At 43.8% G+C, this 16685-nt stretch overlaps 1 protein-coding gene across 1 annotated transcript in view; it reads left to right on the top strand.

Moving 5' to 3' along the window:
* RTF1 (RTF1 homolog, Paf1/RNA polymerase II complex component) overlaps positions 1-16685 on the top strand; it is a 520646-nt gene that overhangs the window by 34755 nt on the left and 469206 nt on the right. The window contains exon 2 of the mRNA XM_077465048.1: positions 10345-10455. Within this exon, the coding sequence (XP_077321174.1) occupies positions 10345-10455 (111 nt within the window). The remainder of the gene's footprint in view (positions 1-10344; positions 10456-16685) is intronic.

Genomic DNA, 16685 nt, shown 5'->3' with positions numbered 1-16685 from the left:
ATAGCCAGGTGGAACAAGCAGACTATCTCTCAATAGCTTACAAGCACTAGGGTAGACCTGTCCCAGCTCACCTTGAGGCTCACTCAACTAGATCACTGGCGACCTCCTGGTCGGAGAGGGCAGGCGCCTCCATTGATCAGATCTGGAAGATAATAATATATCCTCTTCCGAAGGATCCTAATATGGAGGGAATAGTGTCACAATAGTTTGCTTGTACACTCCCTTACTAAATTGATTCGCTCAACCTTTTTGCTGCCTGTAGTGCAGTCTTTTGATGAGCCACCTCTGGTTTGGAATCACTAAAGCTCCCCCATCTGGGGATGCTTTTCCTATTCATTCATGGCTAAAAAAGCTGATATATATGGAATTGGAACACCTGGTTCAGCAGTTTTTTTTTGTTTTTGTTTTTTTCCTCCAAAAAAGTTTTCTAGACTATCATAATGGAGGAGGAATTCTAAAAGAATGCTCACTTGTCCGGTGGACAATGTGCAGATGTTAAAGGATCCAACAGATAAAAAGTTGGAATTTATTTATAAGGAACAACATGTCCCTGACAAGTTCAGTAGCACAGTTGCTTCTTGTGGCAATTGGTGTATCTCAGTCCATAAAGGGTTTGTGGAGATACTTAAAGCGGTTCTTCACCCTAAAGGGGAAGTTCTACTAGTATTATCCCTCCCCCCCTCCGGTGCCACAATCGGCACCTTTCGGGGGGGAGGGGGGTGCAGTTAACTGGATAATCCAGGTAACTGCACCCACTTCCGGCCAGACCGCCACAGACCCCCGCATCGCTCCGCCCTCCCCCCCGTTGTGTTCTGGGAAACACACAGTTCCCAGAGACACAGCGGGGAACCAGCGCAGCGCGACTCGCGCATGCGCAGTAGGGAACTGGGCAGGGAAGCCCTCATGCTTCACTTCCCGATTCCCTGACAGAGGATGGCGGCGGTGGCTGCAGCGAGACGAGCGATCGCTCGTCATCTGCCGCCGACAACGCTGGAACCTGGGACAGGTAAGTGTGATATTATTAAGTCAGCAGCTGCATTATTAGTAGCTGCTGGCTTTTAATATTTTTTTTTTTTAGGTGCAGCTCCTCTTTAAGTTTCTTTCTGATCAGCAGGCCCAGCAATGGGCTGGCGTATCAGATGTACTATGTTTTACGGTGGATGCTATGAAAGATTCTATCCAAGTCCCACTGTTTTATACTAGGACTAGAGCATACACGCAGAGTCCTGTGGCTTAAGAATTGGTCAGCCGAAGCACCGTGTAAGAAGCTCTTGGCTTGTTTCCCCTTTCATGGTGAACGGTTATTTGAGGACAATCTGGATAAATAATCCAAAGAAGAAAAATAACACAATGAGGGAGCCCCCAAAGCTGCATAACCCGTAAGTATACAACAAAAACACAGAAAAGTTTCCCCAGGGTTTTTTTTAGCAGCAGAGAGTTGGTATGAAAATAGTTGATGTAAAAAAATAATTTATTTGACAGACAATAGTAATTCCAAATGAACAATAATACATCATCCATATAGGTAGTGCGACAAATACAAACATGGAACATCACTCATAGCAAAAGACTCTATGTACAAGCATGGTTTGCCAATTGTATTCGTAACATATATATCCACATGAAAAACCCCGATGCATTTCGACCCTTGCGATTTCCGGTCTCTTCAGGGGGATTTATATTCTAGGGGAATGTCAAAATATCTAATTAAAGACATTGGACAATATAAAAATATATATAAGTATAATATTTCAAATTAAGCAAAAATATGTCTCCATGCATATAGAGATATAGTTACCAATGGGTGTATGAGGACATGTCGCATGAACCGGCATTACAGGATTATAGCCATCCAGTGATTCCATCGCTGCCACATGTTCCCCTCGCGCCCTCTGGGTGGGTGCATAGTCCGCTGAGCTTACAGGGGGCCATGTTATGGGACCCAGAGAGGAGGATGGGGGGTAAAACACCTGCAGATGGACATGCAAAAAACTTTTTGTAGGTCATCATTGAATATTAGAGGGAGTATATAGAAGTGCTAGGCAGTTATAGGCTAATTACTTGGTAATTAATGAATTCATATTGTAAAGGAATTAAACTAGTTATATATAACATGGCGTAGTTTCTTCATTAGTTATATTAATTGTAAGAGGGATTAGCTGACAGTGAGAAAAGGTGGGTGAGGGATAGGGTGTGGAGATGTGGTGGGTGAGGTGAAAACGCATGATGTGAGGTGCACTGAGGATAGGGCAAAAGGGGTGTTAAAGTGAAAACAAAACCAAACTACTGAAAAAGAAAACTAAAACAACAAAATTAAAAGTGTGAAAAGAATGATGCATGCGTGTATGTGTGTGTGAGAAAGCAAAGAAAGAAGTGGACACTTGAATAGTCTATTCAAGTGTCCACTTCTTTCTTTGCTTTCTCACACACACATACACGCATGCATCATTCTTTTCACACTTTTAATTTTGTTGTTTTAGTTTTCTTTTTCAGTAGTTTGGTTTTGTTTTCACTTTAACACCCCTTTTGCCCTATCCTCAGTGCACCTCACATCATGCGTTTTCACCTCACCCACCACATCTCCACACCCTATCCCTCACCCACCTTTTCTCACTGTCAGCTAATCCCTCTTACAATTAATATAACTAATGAAGAAACTACGCCATGTTATATATAACTAGTTTAATTCCTTTACAATATGAATTCATTAATTACCAAGTAATTAGCCTATAACTGCCTAGCACTTCTATATACTCCCTCTAATATTCAATGATGACCTACAAAAAGTTTTTTGCATGTCCATCTGCAGGTGTTTTACCCCCCATCCTCCTCTCTGGGTCCCATAACATGGCCCCCTGTAAGCTCAGCGGACTATGCACCCACCCAGAGGGCGCGAGGGGAACATGTGGCAGCGATGGGATCACTGGATGGCTATAATCCTGTAATGCCGGTTCATGCGCCACGTCCTCATGTCCTCATACACCCATTGGTAACTATATCTCTATATGCATGGAGACATATTTTTGCTTAATTTGAAATATTATACTTGTATATATTTTTATATTGTCCAAAGTCTTTAATTGGATATTTTGACATTCCCCTAGAATATAAATCCCCCTGAAGAGACCGGAAATCGCAAGGGTCGAAATGCATCTGGGTTTTTCATGTGGATATATATGTTACGAATACAATTGGCAAACCATGCTTGTACATAGTCTTTTGCTATGAGTGATGTTCCATGTTTGTATTTGTCGCACTACCTATATGGATGATGTATTATTGTTTATTTGGAATTACTATTGTCTGTCAAATTATTTTTTTACATCAACTATTTTCATACCAACTCTCTGCTGCTAAAAAAAACCCTGGGGAAACTTTTCTGTGTTTTTGTTAAATAAGCCAAAGAATCTCTAATGGGAAGAAGTTTAAACATTTCTCCTTTTTAATCGTTCTACCTCGCAACTGCCAGGGGCATCTCGACGGCCTCCATTGTCAGGTTCAAGAGCAGCCCCAGGGCCAAAAGAGGACTTGGGGCAGAAAGCCCGCAAAACAAAATGCTAAATACTTGTGAAGGGACGCCCCCGCTCACTCGGGTGGGGGGGAAGGCTTCTGCAATTTTCAAAGATCTGGCAGGAACAATGTCAAGACAGATGGGTGGCTTCCTCAGTTTCTCTAGGTTACAAACTAGAGTTCTGAGAATTCCTGTCTCCTCGTTTTTCAAAGATCAAATGTTTCCAGAGATCCAGAGAAGAGGAAGTCTTTCTAGCTCTGGATCATCTCTTATCCCAGGAGGTGATATCAGAGGTTCCCTTAGAGGAACAGGACTCAGGGTTTTATTCAAACTTTTTCACGGTTCCCTAACCAAACGGGGAGGTATGACTCATTCTAGATCTCAAAGATCTGAACCAGCACTTAAATGTCTGGTCTTTTCACATGGAGTCAGTCTGATTTGTTTCCTTTTTGCAAGAATGGGAGTTTTTGTCATTGATCAATATCAAGGATGCATATCTCCATGTGTCAATATTTCCTGCTCATCAGAAATGTCTACGCTTCGAGGTAGAAAATCATCATTTTCAATTTGTGGCTCTGCCATTTGGTCTAGCCACCGCACCGCGGGTGTTAATAAATAGTCGTAAGGGCTCAGGACATAACTGTCCTAGCCTATTAGAAAATTTGCTTTTAGTAGATCAATCAGTCTCTGGTCTAAACCAACGTTTAATCTCACCTGTAAGCTACCTGGGATTTCTAGGTTGGATACTCAACCTTGAAAAATGCTCCTTAAAACCAGCAAGGAGATTACAGTACTTGGGGCTGGTCATAGATACCATACAAAAGAAGGTATAACTACCCCAGGCAGTACATAAAAGAACCGATTCAACTTGTCAAAGCAAAGAGAAATCCTTCCATTCGGCTGGGCATGAATTTGTTAGGGAAGATGGTGGCCTCCTTCAAGGTCGTCCCTTATGCGCAGTTAAATTCAAGACTGCTACAAAGCACCATTCTGTCGGCCTGGAACAAGAAGGTTCAGGATTTGAACTTTCCAATGTGCTTATCCCCCGAGGTGTGTCAGAGCCTCAATTGGTGGTTGATATCCAGCAGCCTCCAAAAGGGAAAATTCTTTTGACCAGTATCCTTGAAAGTGGTAACAGATGCCAGCCTTCTAGGCTGGGGAGCAGTCCTGGAAGAAGCTTCTGTCCAGGGGAAATGGTCCAAGTCAGAAAGGACCTTGCCCATCAACATTCTAGAGTTTCAGGCAGTACGTATGGCCCTAGACGCTAAGGCCATGGGACTGTCCTGTCAAGATTCAATCCGACAATGCCACGACTGTGGCCTACATCAATCGCCAAGGGGCACAAGTGCAGCCCAAAAAGAGGTGCATCATAGTCTAGTTTGGGCAGAAAGTAACATTCCTTGCCTATCAGCGATTTTCATTCCAGGGATAGTAAATTGGATGGTGGACTAATTGAGTTGCCAACAATTATTTCTGGGAGAATAGTCCCTTCACCCCGACATCTTTCTATCAATATGTCAAAGATGGGGTATTCCGGACGTGGATCAACTTTGTGTCAAGGACGAGGGATCCTCTAGCGTGCGGACCAGACACCTTGGTCTTCCCATGGGATTATTTTTTACTGATCTATGGGTTTCCCCCCAGTTCTGCTACTTCCGCACCTTTTCCGCAGGATCAAGCAGTAACAAAAGGAGTTGATTCTGGTGGCCCAGAAGATCTTGGTTTGTCGATATCATAAAGATGGCAGTAGGAGTCCATTGGACTCTGTCATTGTGGCCAGACCTTCTCGCTCCAAGTCCTGTATTCCAGCCTAACTGACAAACGCTAAATTTAACTGTTTGGCTATTGAAATCCACATTCTAAAGGACCATGGGTTATGCCCTTCAGTGGTGTCTACTTTGGTTAATGATAGGAAGCCAGCCTCCAGAGCCATTTACTATAGAGTCTGGAAGGCGTATGTTTCCTGGTGTGTATCCAGGGTTTGGCACCCCAGGAAGTATGTCATAGGTAGGATCCTTTAATTCACTCTCTGGTGCGTAGTTTTATTCAGGGGGTAACGCAAATGAATCCCCCTATCGAGGCACCTCTAAATCCTTGGTATTTAAATTTGGTCTTGTCCGTTTTTCTACAGAATCAGCCTTTTGAGCCTTTACGGGAAATTCCCTTGGTTCTTTTGACAAGAGTCTTTTTGGTTACCTTTTCTTCCGCTAGAAGAGTATCGTAAATAGCGGCTGTGTCTAGTAAAGAGCCATATTTGATCATGCATAAGGATATGCATCTGGTATTGATTCCTCATCCTGAATTCCTACCAAAGGTGGTGACAGGTTTTCATTTGAACCAGTATGATATCCATCCCTCTTTCTTCCCAGAGTCTCGATCTAGGGAAGAGAAAGCACTACATTCCCTTAATGTAGTAAGAGCAGTCAGTCTATTTAAAGGAGACCGCTCAGGTTTGCAAAACTTGTTTTGTTTGTAGTGCCAGAAGGTCCTAAAACAGGACAGGCAGAATCAACATCTAATATTTCCAAATGGATTAGTCAAGTGATTGTTCAAGCTTATGGTCTAAAGAAGAAAATACTTCCTTTTTCATGTTAAAGCCTTTGACTCAGATCTGCAAGGCCGCAGCATGGTCTTCAGTCCATACATTTACCAAATTCTATCAAATTGATGTTAAAGGTCATGAGGATATTGCCTTTTGGGTGTAGTATACTGCAGGCTGCAGTATAAGTCCTCTAGCCTCTTAATTCCCTACTTTTTTTTTTTTTTTTTTGTCTCTCTCCCTTCAGTTGCCATTGCTATCGGACATCACACATAGTGACTAGGATGGCTCTATGTCCCCTGATGTATGAAAAGAAAACAGGTTTTTTTTAAAATGGATGTAAGAAGGCATGAGGATATCACCTTTGGGCGCAGTGTACTGCAGGCAGTAGTATAGGTCCTCGGGTCTGATTTCACCCTACTTTTGTTTGTGTCCCCTCCCCTCAGGTGTCATTGCTCTGGGACATCCCATACAGTAATTATAATTACTGTGGCTCTGTGTCCCATGATGTACGATAAAGAAAATTGGATTTTTATAACAGCTTACCTATAAAATCCTTTTCTTGCAGTACATCATGGGGCACAGAGGTCCCTCCCCTCTTTGGATACACGTGTATTGCTTTGCTACAAAACTGAGGTTCCCACAGTAAGGGGAGGAGTTATATGGGGAATTGAACTTCCTGTTTAGGGTGTACCAGTGTCCACCACCTGAAGGTGCCATATAACCCATACAGTAATTAATGTGGCTTTGGGGCCTGTGATGTACTCCAAGAAAAGGCTTTTACAGGTAAGCTGTTATAAAAATCCTATTTTTGTCTTTCTTTCCTTTTTGCTAGTTCAAAATTGTTGTATTTATTGGCTTATAAACTCACTTTTTCACCATGAAAATCGGGTGCAAATAGCGTGTTTGTGTTATACGCCAATACTTAAATTTTTGCTGCCTCAGAGGGAACGGGGGGGGACGAGCACCGTCAGATTACATACTGTGAGAATCTCCTGTTTACTTGGCGGCCTCTGTAATAGAAAGTCCCGTCTCCTGGGCCGCCATTCGACCTCTGTTCTGCCTATCATAGGAGATTCTCACTATATGTAATCTGTCAACGCTCTCCCCTGCCCCCTCCCTGTCCCCTCAGGGCTTCAGATGGGCGTCAATCAGGCTGCACTGATGGCATTGGTGAGGCGGCTGCACTAATGGCAGTGGTGAGGCTGCAGATGGGCACTGACCCTTATTTTGCTTCATAGTTCCTTATTTAAAATGTAAGGTTTTTTGGGGTTTTTTTTTGTCCCCCCCCCCCGATACTTTCCTCTTAAAATGAATGTGTGTGTGTTTAAAGCCTGTGCGTGTTAAACGCCAATAATTACGGTACTTGTAATTTATAGTGTTCTCTATAGGGGTGCAACGGATCGCCACCGATCCGCGATCCGAACGGGTCAACCCGCTCAGCTCGACACATGCCGCGATCCGTGGAGCGCTCCACGGTCTCGGCCTTAGGAAATGCAGCGGCTTCGGCATAGCTCTGAAGCGGCGGCCATCTTTCTACACCCAGGCTGTTTACACTGATCGCTTCGGAGTGATCACTTGTAAACAAACCAGCGTCATGACAAGGTTCCTCTCTCCCCTCTCTGTACTAACCTGTACAGTGGAGGGGAGAGATCCTGAGATGGAAGCAGCCATCCCTGCCAATCCCCTGCAATACCCTGCAATCCCCTGCCAATACCCTGCAGTACCCCAATACCCTGCAGTACCCCAATACCCTGCAATACCCTGCCTGCCAATACTCTGCGATGCCCAGCCTGCCAATACTCTGCGATGCCCAGCCTTACTCAGCCAATATTACAGTGGGGACTATATGGTGGTGGAATTTTCACAGGTTCTTGCAAATTAAATCATTTGCTGATCCGAAAAATGATCCGATCCGTGACTCTGATCCGAGGAACGATCCAATCCGTGAGTTCTTTGATCTGTTGCACCCCTAGTTCTCTATAAAGTGGCAAATTGCAAAAAAAAAAAAAGATTATTGTACTCTAGATAAAACTCTTATGGGATGAAGATTAGAATAAACATTTAAAGTGACACTAAACGCTCAACTCTGGTTGATAAAAAATGAAATCTGAATTCCTAAAATAGTTTATTGCCCTCAGGCTTCCTTGTAGGAAGGACAAGGGACATTTTACAAAGCAGCAGAATAGATTAAAGTGATAATAAACCCACAACCATAAAATATCTGTATATGCAGTAGAGCTGGGCGATTTTCTTCAATAAAAATCTGCAAATTTATTTTTCTCTATTCACGTTTCAAATTTGAGGTTTTTTTTGTTGTTTAGTGTGTGTGTGTTGTGTTTTTTTGGACACTGCACTGGTCCTGAGGAGCTGCGGGCAGGAGTTTTTAGGTGAGGCGTCCGGCCTCGCGGACTAGGCCGAAGCCGTGGCCTAACCTAAAAACTCCTTCCCACACGGGAACACCATTTGGAAAACTAACAGATACTTCAGCAACTCTGTTATCTTGGCAATGTTTTAAGACCGGTCAATGCCATATTAAAGATCATGTATTATTGTCCTCACATTTGCTTGCTTGAACAAGGATTCTTGTCATGTTTATTTTAATTTTTTTAAGCTAGAACATTACCAATGTATGTAATTAATTTAACAAAAACAGGTTTATAAAGGGATTATTTTCTTCCCCAAGCAGATAATCCATCCAATTTAGTATTGGTTTTGTCCTTGTGCTGTGTACAATACAAATTGAATTAATGGACAGTAAATCTGATCCTGAAGCAACTGCAATTATTTTAGTCTACATTCAGGGATTTTCATTTGTCATGGCAACAAACCATCATAATCATTTAAATCAGTTCCCTTTTATTGACACTGCGCCAGTCCTGAGGAGCTGGGGGCAGGAGTTTTTAGGCGAGGCTTCGGCCTAGTCGGCAGAGTCCGGCCTCGTGGACTAGGCCGAAGCCTCGGCCTCGCCTAAAAACTCCTGCTCGCAGCTCCTCAGGACCGGCACGGTGTCAGCGCAGGTCCTGGTGGGAAAAAAAAAAAAATTGTTTTGCTGAAAATTTGAATCGATTTGATCTCTCAACTCAGTTCAAGATTCAAATCGATTTTTATTTTTTTCCCAGCCCTGATATGCAGCATAGCATGCTTGTGAAACTCACTGTTGAACTTAAAGCGGTTCTTCACCCTAAAGGGGAAGTTCCGCTAGTATTATCCCTCCCCCCCTCCGGTGCCACAATCGGCACCTTTCGGGGGGGAGGGGGGTGCAGTTACCTGGATAATCCAGGTAACTGCACCCACTTCCGGCCAGACCGCCGCATGGCTCCGCCCATCGCCGCATGGCTCCGCCCCCCCCCCGTTGTGTTCTGGGAAACACAGTTCCCAGAGACACAGCGGGGAACCAGCGCAGCGCGACTCGCGCATGCGCATTAGGGAACCGGGCAGTGAAGCCCTCTTGCTTCACTTCCCGATTCCCTGACAGAGGATGGCGGCGGTGGCTGCAGCGAGACGAGCGATCGCTCGTCATCTGCCGCCGACATCGCTGGACCCTGGGACAGGTAAGTGTGATATTATTAAAAGTCAGCAGCTGCAATATTAGTAGCTGCTGGCTTTTAATATTTTTTTTTTTTGTGCAGCTCCTCTTTAAGGGGTTAATCCTCTGTATGCACATATCCTTCCCTCCCGCACTGTCTATCTGGGGAAAGCTAGGCTAACGCAGGCATAGTAGCCAACCTGCACATGCTTAGTTGTCTTTTATGCTGGGGAGACTAATTGCTTGTTGATCATGGCTAGCCAGGTCACATGATAATTGGCATCGCACATGTGGACATGTATACAGGCTGCAGTGGAAATCTTCAGAAGCTGATGTACAAAAATAATAAAACACTGCAAGCTAGTACTCGGGGTAAATTCAACAATCCCCGAGATAAATTATATAGTAAAATATTGCAGCGTGGATTTATATCTATTGATATAAACAGTTCTGTAACGGATTGCAAAGAAAATCCCTAAATGAGAAAAAAGTCCTCTAACCCAAATAAGTGCTTGTGAATAGTAAACTATTTCATATTACTGGGTTTAGTAACACCATACAGAACAATTAAAAAAATGTAATTAAAAATGGACTACTGGACCTTAAATTGAATGTGTAGGGATTTTTTTTTTGAGGATAAGGGCATTGTTTGGTGTCCCATTTTTTAAATTGTGAAGACAACACTCAACATGTATTCACATCGTACTAAGCGTGTGTGTGTTTTTTTTTTTTATTTATTTATTTATTTTTCTCTCCTATATATAGGAACTGCTTACACTGGCCAAGCGTAAAAGGGGTAGTTCAGAGGAAAAGGAACTACCAGTGAGCAAACCAGCAGCATCTTCTGATTCTGAAACCTCAGATAGCGGGGATGAGGTGTGTATATATATATATGTATATATATAAAAATAAAAAATGTTTTTCTTACAGAGAGCATAGCAAAATCGTAGGGTGATCTGAGATGCAGAAAGTAAACTTCAATAGAGACAATTATAGAATAAACAAACTGGTTATTAAACCGATAACAAAGGTATTGATAAAAGGGCATTTGCATGGAAACATTGACTTAGGCGTTGGGAACCAAGCACTAAGTCGCTTTGTGTATTTGGAAAATTTTAGTTCCAAAATCTTCTCATTTTGGGACAATCCCACCATATGTACAACCTAAAGCCCATCATCTGACAGCCTCTGAAACATAGGTGGGGCACTGAGGGGAAGATACTAGAGTCTTGTTGGAGTCCTATACCATCTAGTGAGGATCTTCAGGCTGACTTCCATTAGAGGAGCGTTTTATACCTTTTTTTTTTTTTCTTTCTTCATGGGACACAGACTCAGTAATTAATGATGGGTTATAGGGAATCACTAGGTGATTGGACACTGGCACACCCTAGACAGGAAGTTCAATCCCCCATATAACCTCTTCCCTTACTGGAGGTAGCTCCAGGTTTTTTTTGTTTTTTTTGCCAGTGTCTTAGTTGGTCACAAGTAAAGTTGTGCTGAGCTCCGTGGAATATCCTCACTAGGGCTAGCCATGCAGCTGGATTCATTCAAGGTGTCTTTTCCAGGCCGAATTGGATGGTACCCGGGCCTCGTGTCCGAAGAAACAAGGTTTTTACCTTTAACGCTTCTCTTTTAGAGAGCTGGACCCCGGTACCCAGTGTTTGGTCTTTTCAGCCATATTCCTGGTGGGGTGCTTTACAGGATCCTATTCAAGGGTGCACCAGTCTCTGAAGGTTTTTTTTCCTAACGGAGCCCACTGTGAGAGGTGAAGATATCTGTCTGTTATCCAAACCCTGCAGCTGGATAAGGTAAGGGAGACTCCAAGAATTTTTCTAATTCTAGTAGGTTTCTCCTTTAAAGTAAATGTATGCTATGCCTATTGTCACCACCGGGGGCTGCCAAGAGCACATACCTTTTCATGCCTGTTTTGTCTGCTTGGTGTTTATGCTCTATGCTCCTCCAGCCATGCTCCAGGAAGGATGAAGGTAAGGGTTTTTTTTTTTTCCATCTTTGGAATCTCACTGCATGGATTAGGGGGCTGAGGCAATCCTGAGTAGCGAGCGGTAGCATACCGCACCACCCGACACTGTCCGCCACCGCCATTATATTGGCTTCACGTTCACCGTCCCAGCCTCCCCTTCATGCTTGTCAGCAGGAATTGGAGCCTCGGCTTGCGCAGGAAACGCTAATTTTTGAAAAACGTGGGGGGAGCGCTAGGCTACACAGGCTTTCTTTTTCAGGTGCCTATGGAGGGACACAGAGCAGACGGGCACATGTAAGTGTGGAGGACACAGGCATTCCCATGCAACATTTACTTAGGCACCACACTGAGTCTTGGTAGCAGCGGCAGTTGCTGAACTATAGTGCTCAGCAGTCATTGTATTTATTTTTTTTTTTTTTTTTGTTGCTTTGCATTTTTAGTAGAAGAGGTACAAATACCCTGAAGAGTAGAGTGGGGTTCCAAGGGGTACCCTCCAGGCTCTGATGACCCCCCCCCCCCCCCCGCAGCACTTACTGGAAAAACGTATCTATTCTGAGTGGGATCACCCAGATAAACCATTTATTTTTTTTCCTCCTAAAGTTTTCTACACTTTCCTATAGAGGAAACATTTGTTAAGATGTGGGGTATACTGGCGGTTGACTCTGCCATATCCTCCGTAAATAAAAACCTGAAGAGCGATTCCATGGCTCTTTGCACTGCAGGTAGAGTAGGTGGTTCCTTGGAGATCCAATAATGCATTATCATCCCGCGGGTTACAAGAGCAAGGTGTGCCCATTGTGGAATAGATGTCGGTTTCACAACCGCTGAGGGAGGTAATTGGGTAGCATATCCAAATAGACATAACAGCTGACCTTTCAGGATCTGCTTCTTGGTAATATTGCCAACATACAATATCACCAAGTCCCAGTAGCTAGCAATGGTTAGGCAGTCCCATAAACGGTGGATCAGAGTGGGGCAGGGTAAAGGGCACCAGGGGCATTGCATTAGGTTTTTGTTTTCTTTGTCAATGTAAAGTGGGTAGTTTGCTCTCTGGATTATTTTGAATTGGGTTAATCGCCATGTTTCTGATATGGTATGTGTCTGTATCCTTCCAGTGTTTTTTTCCGGTAGATCTTCATCGCCAAGAAGGACATGACATGTTTGGAATGGTTTGAGGTGGTATTTCTCAGATTGGTGTTGTATAAGGTAGGAGTACAAGCTAGTGATGGAATACTCCCCTGACTGTAGCACTGTGTCTATGAAGGACCTCCGGAAAGGGTCTGACTTGGGTCCATAGCAGGATTGCAGGTAGTCAGTTGGTTGTAGTAAAAGATGTGCACTGCTGGTAGGGAGAATTCTTGTGATAGAAAGGAGAAGGTTTTGAGCTCCCCCGGTCTGTCTTGATACACCGATGTAGCTGATGTGAGGCCTTTTACTTTCCATTGGTCAAATGCTTCATCCAGGGCAGAGGGGAGAAACCTAGGGTTCCCTTGAATTGGTAAGGATGTAGAGATAGCTGATGGTAGCCCCAGTAGTTTATGCATTTTTTTTTCCAGGCAATGATCGGGTCTCTGAGAATTAGATTTGATTTCAGATGAGGTGGTAGGGCATTAAGATTGGAATGTAGAATAGCCGCCAAAGTGTATGGAGAGGCCATAGCTCCCTCGAGAAGGTTATTGCAGTATTTGGATTTTCCCGTTATTGAATCCCTGTCTAAGTAAACATGCCAGATTATAAAAACGAATATTTGGCATACCTGCACCACCCTCGGGCTTCGGGAGGCTCAATTTATGCAAAGCATAAATGAGTGCTTTTTTGCGAGACCATAGGAAATTTGTTAGCTCCTTGAGAATTTTTTGGATATCTGAGTGCTTCAGTAGTAAGGGTATGGTCTGCATTGGGTATAGTAACCGCGCAAAGCATAACATTTTAAATAAGTGGCATCTCCCGAAGAGCAAGAGGGGTAGGGTCGCCCAGACCTCTAATTCCTGTACAATTTTTGTTATTAACGGTTGTGTAATTGAGCCCATATAAAGACGGTTCACGGCCGATATGGATACACAAATAGGTGGTAGTACATTGTGCTATAGTAAATGGAGATAGATGTTTCCACTTCAGAGCTAGTCTTGGGTGGAAAGGTAAGATTTCACTTTTATCAAAGTTTATTTGAAAGCCTGAGCTCTCTCAAAAGGCCGCAAAAAGTTCACTCAAGTTGTCGAAGTCAGAGATTAGTGGAAAACAGCAGTATGTCGTCTGAAAATAAAGCAGAGTGTAAAACCTGAGTTCCTATAGTAATTCCACTGACCCCATCTCGAGAGTTAAGTAGACTACATAGAGGCTCAATGGCCAAGTTAAACAGTAGGGGGTGACAGTGGGCCTCCCTGTCTAGTTCCCTTAGTTAAGGGTATTGCACCAGATATGAAGTCAGGAGTGACCAGCCATAAGAGATGTATACATTTGTTGGTGAAACCTCATGAAAGGACCATGGAAGCCAAAGTGAGTCATTACTTTAAATAGCCAAGACAAACTAATGTTGTCAAAGGCTTTTTCTGCGTCTAGTGATATAATTGCAACATCTGGGTGTGTTGTGGCATAATTTAGGGCCATGAGAACTCTTCGTATATTCAGTGTGACAGATCGACCTGTAACGAAGCCTGATTGGGCTGGATGAAGCAGGGGCGGGAGTAGAAGGGCTGGACATGAAGCTACTATTTTGGATATGATTTTGACTTTGACATTTATTAAGGATATTGGGCGGTAGGATCCTGGCAGTAGGGGGTCTTTCCCTTTCTTGGAAATTAGTTTTATATGCCTATGTCCCAGTAGGCATATAAGGCCCTCCGTTCCACATGTCTGAATAAACATGTTTAAGTGGGTCAGGGATAAAGTCAATGGTTGACTTGTAAAATTCTGCTGTATAGCCATCTGGTCCTGGTGCTTTGGCAGATCACATGGCAGTGATAGTGTGATATATATAGTCTAGGGCAATAGGGGCATTTAGTTCATCTAAATGTGTACTCTCCGGAGTAAGTTTGCCCAAACTCGAGAGTAGAGCTTCAGCTGCAGTTTGGTCTGTGGGGTCTGCTGTGTATAGGTCTGTATAGTATTTGGTCAGCAGATAGCTGATTTTATCGGTTGATGTGGTTAGGGAACAATCTGTATCTCTCATGGCGTTGATACGTGTGGGTCACCGCATCCCTAAACAATTTCGCCAGTAATTTACCTGCTTTGTTACCAAACCTATGAAATTGTAATTTGGTGTAGGACAATTTAGCAGTTTCTTGTTGTTCTGCCCAAAGGTCAAATGAGCTTTTAGCCTGCTGCCAGCTTTGGATATTATCAGGCATACAGCTTAAGCTTAGGCGTTTGTGTGCTATGCGTAGCGCTTCACTAGCACGGTTATAGTGGTGCCTGTTGTTGTGTTTCTTAAATTGGGCGGTGTAAGATATATAATTTATTCCTCTCAGGAAGGCTTTACCGGTCTCCCAGAATAGGTTGGGGTCGGTAATGTGTTCCCCGTTTGTGGATACATATTCGTTCCAGGCGTTGCGTAACGTATGTTTAAAGTCTGTTTTCTACCAGTTATGATGGGGAAGTGCCAGGATGATGAGGGAGATGGTGTGGATTGGGACATAAGTACCACACTGGGGCTGTGATCCGAGAGTCTGGCATCTAGGGTCTCTGAATCGCTCAGGGAGGGCATTAGTGTAGGGGAGGCAAACATATAATCTATGCGCGAGAAAGATTGCGGGGGAGAAAAAAAGGTGTACTCTTGTTCAGTCGGGTGTTGAAGACTCAGTATAGTGTATGGATGTAATGGCTTGTGTGAGATAGATGGGGCTGGGTATTGAGGGAGCCGAGTTAGTTGTATAAGATGTGGGGCCTTTCGTTTGATCAGCTAATGGAGACATGACCAAGTTGAAGTCTCCACCAACTAGGTGCATGATTTCGGGGGTGGTAAGAATCCACTGGGCCATATCTTGAAAGAAGGCAGTACTGGGTGAGTTGGGGGCATAAATGTTGGTGATAGCTATGGGTTTTCAGTCTAGCGTCATATGTACAGTCTCACTTTGCGGCCCTCCGAGTCAGCCCTGACATCCTTAACCTCAAGTCTCAGATTTTTGTGGAGTAGAATAGCTAAACCAGCTTTGTGCCCGATGACTGGGGAGCCAAATACCGTACCAACCCACCCACAAATTATGCGTTCATTGCAAATTGTCAGGTGTGTCTCCTGCAGCAGTGCTACATCTGCATGGAGGCGCTTTAAGTGTCTCAGAATAGCCATGCGTTTACATGGTGATTTGAGCCCCTTAACATTCCAGGAAATGAACTTTAAGTGATTCCCGCCAGATGGAGTGGCCATATCGGAAATGTCTAAGTAAATTTGTATGATAGTTTTCTAACAGGACCACTGTCGGACAGGGCCTCTGCTACCTGTGAGCCCACAAAGTAAGCCAACCCTCCCGAGGGTATGGGAGTAAAACAAGGGATTAACACCATGTATATCATCGTATTAACTAGTAAGAGTAACAGCGGAACAAAGTTCAAGTGAGGAAAATTCCTAACATCCTATGTGAACTTCTTATTTTTCCACATGTGGTTCAACCAGTAATCTTCCCTTTCCCGCTCCTCCCCTGGTGGCTGGAATGAGGCCATAGGGGGAGGTAGAAGCGGAGACAGTGATGGCCATAATCACAAGTGCTGATAAAAAAAAAAAAAAGGGGGAGGGGGGTGGGGGGGGGGGGGACAGATGTAAAGACGGTATAGGATATTTTACCCTTCTGTCCAGGTGGCAATTTGGGTTAGCAACCGGGCAAATTTTGGCTAGGGCCATTGTAGAGGGCTAGTGAGCCGAATTGGTAGCTGTAACCTCTGTGGAGCATTAAAACGGACTATAGAAAAGTATACTATTAAGAATCATTTACAAACAGCTTGGCAAGCTAACTTGGATTAAAACGGTAATGCCTAGGTAGTCTATGGGTTCTGTCCCATCCGTGACACTTAGCACCCTCACCTATAGTAAGTATCTGAGTGATTCTTCGCAGTACTGTGTCGGCGTTGGCCTGAGCGGTCATCCTTTGGTGTGACTCGGATGCACTTGTACGGAGGTTTAGTTGGGCTACGT

The sequence above is a fragment of the Lithobates pipiens genome, unplaced genomic scaffold (genome assembly GCF_037356315.1).
Source record: "Lithobates pipiens isolate NorthernLeopardFrog02 unplaced genomic scaffold, aLitPip1_a1.2 Scaffold_30, whole genome shotgun sequence".
In the NCBI taxonomy this organism is placed as follows: Eukaryota; Metazoa; Chordata; class Amphibia; order Anura; family Ranidae; genus Lithobates; species Lithobates pipiens.
The sequence above is the reverse complement of the archived record's forward strand: the minus strand, read 5'-3'. Positions and strand labels throughout refer to the sequence as shown.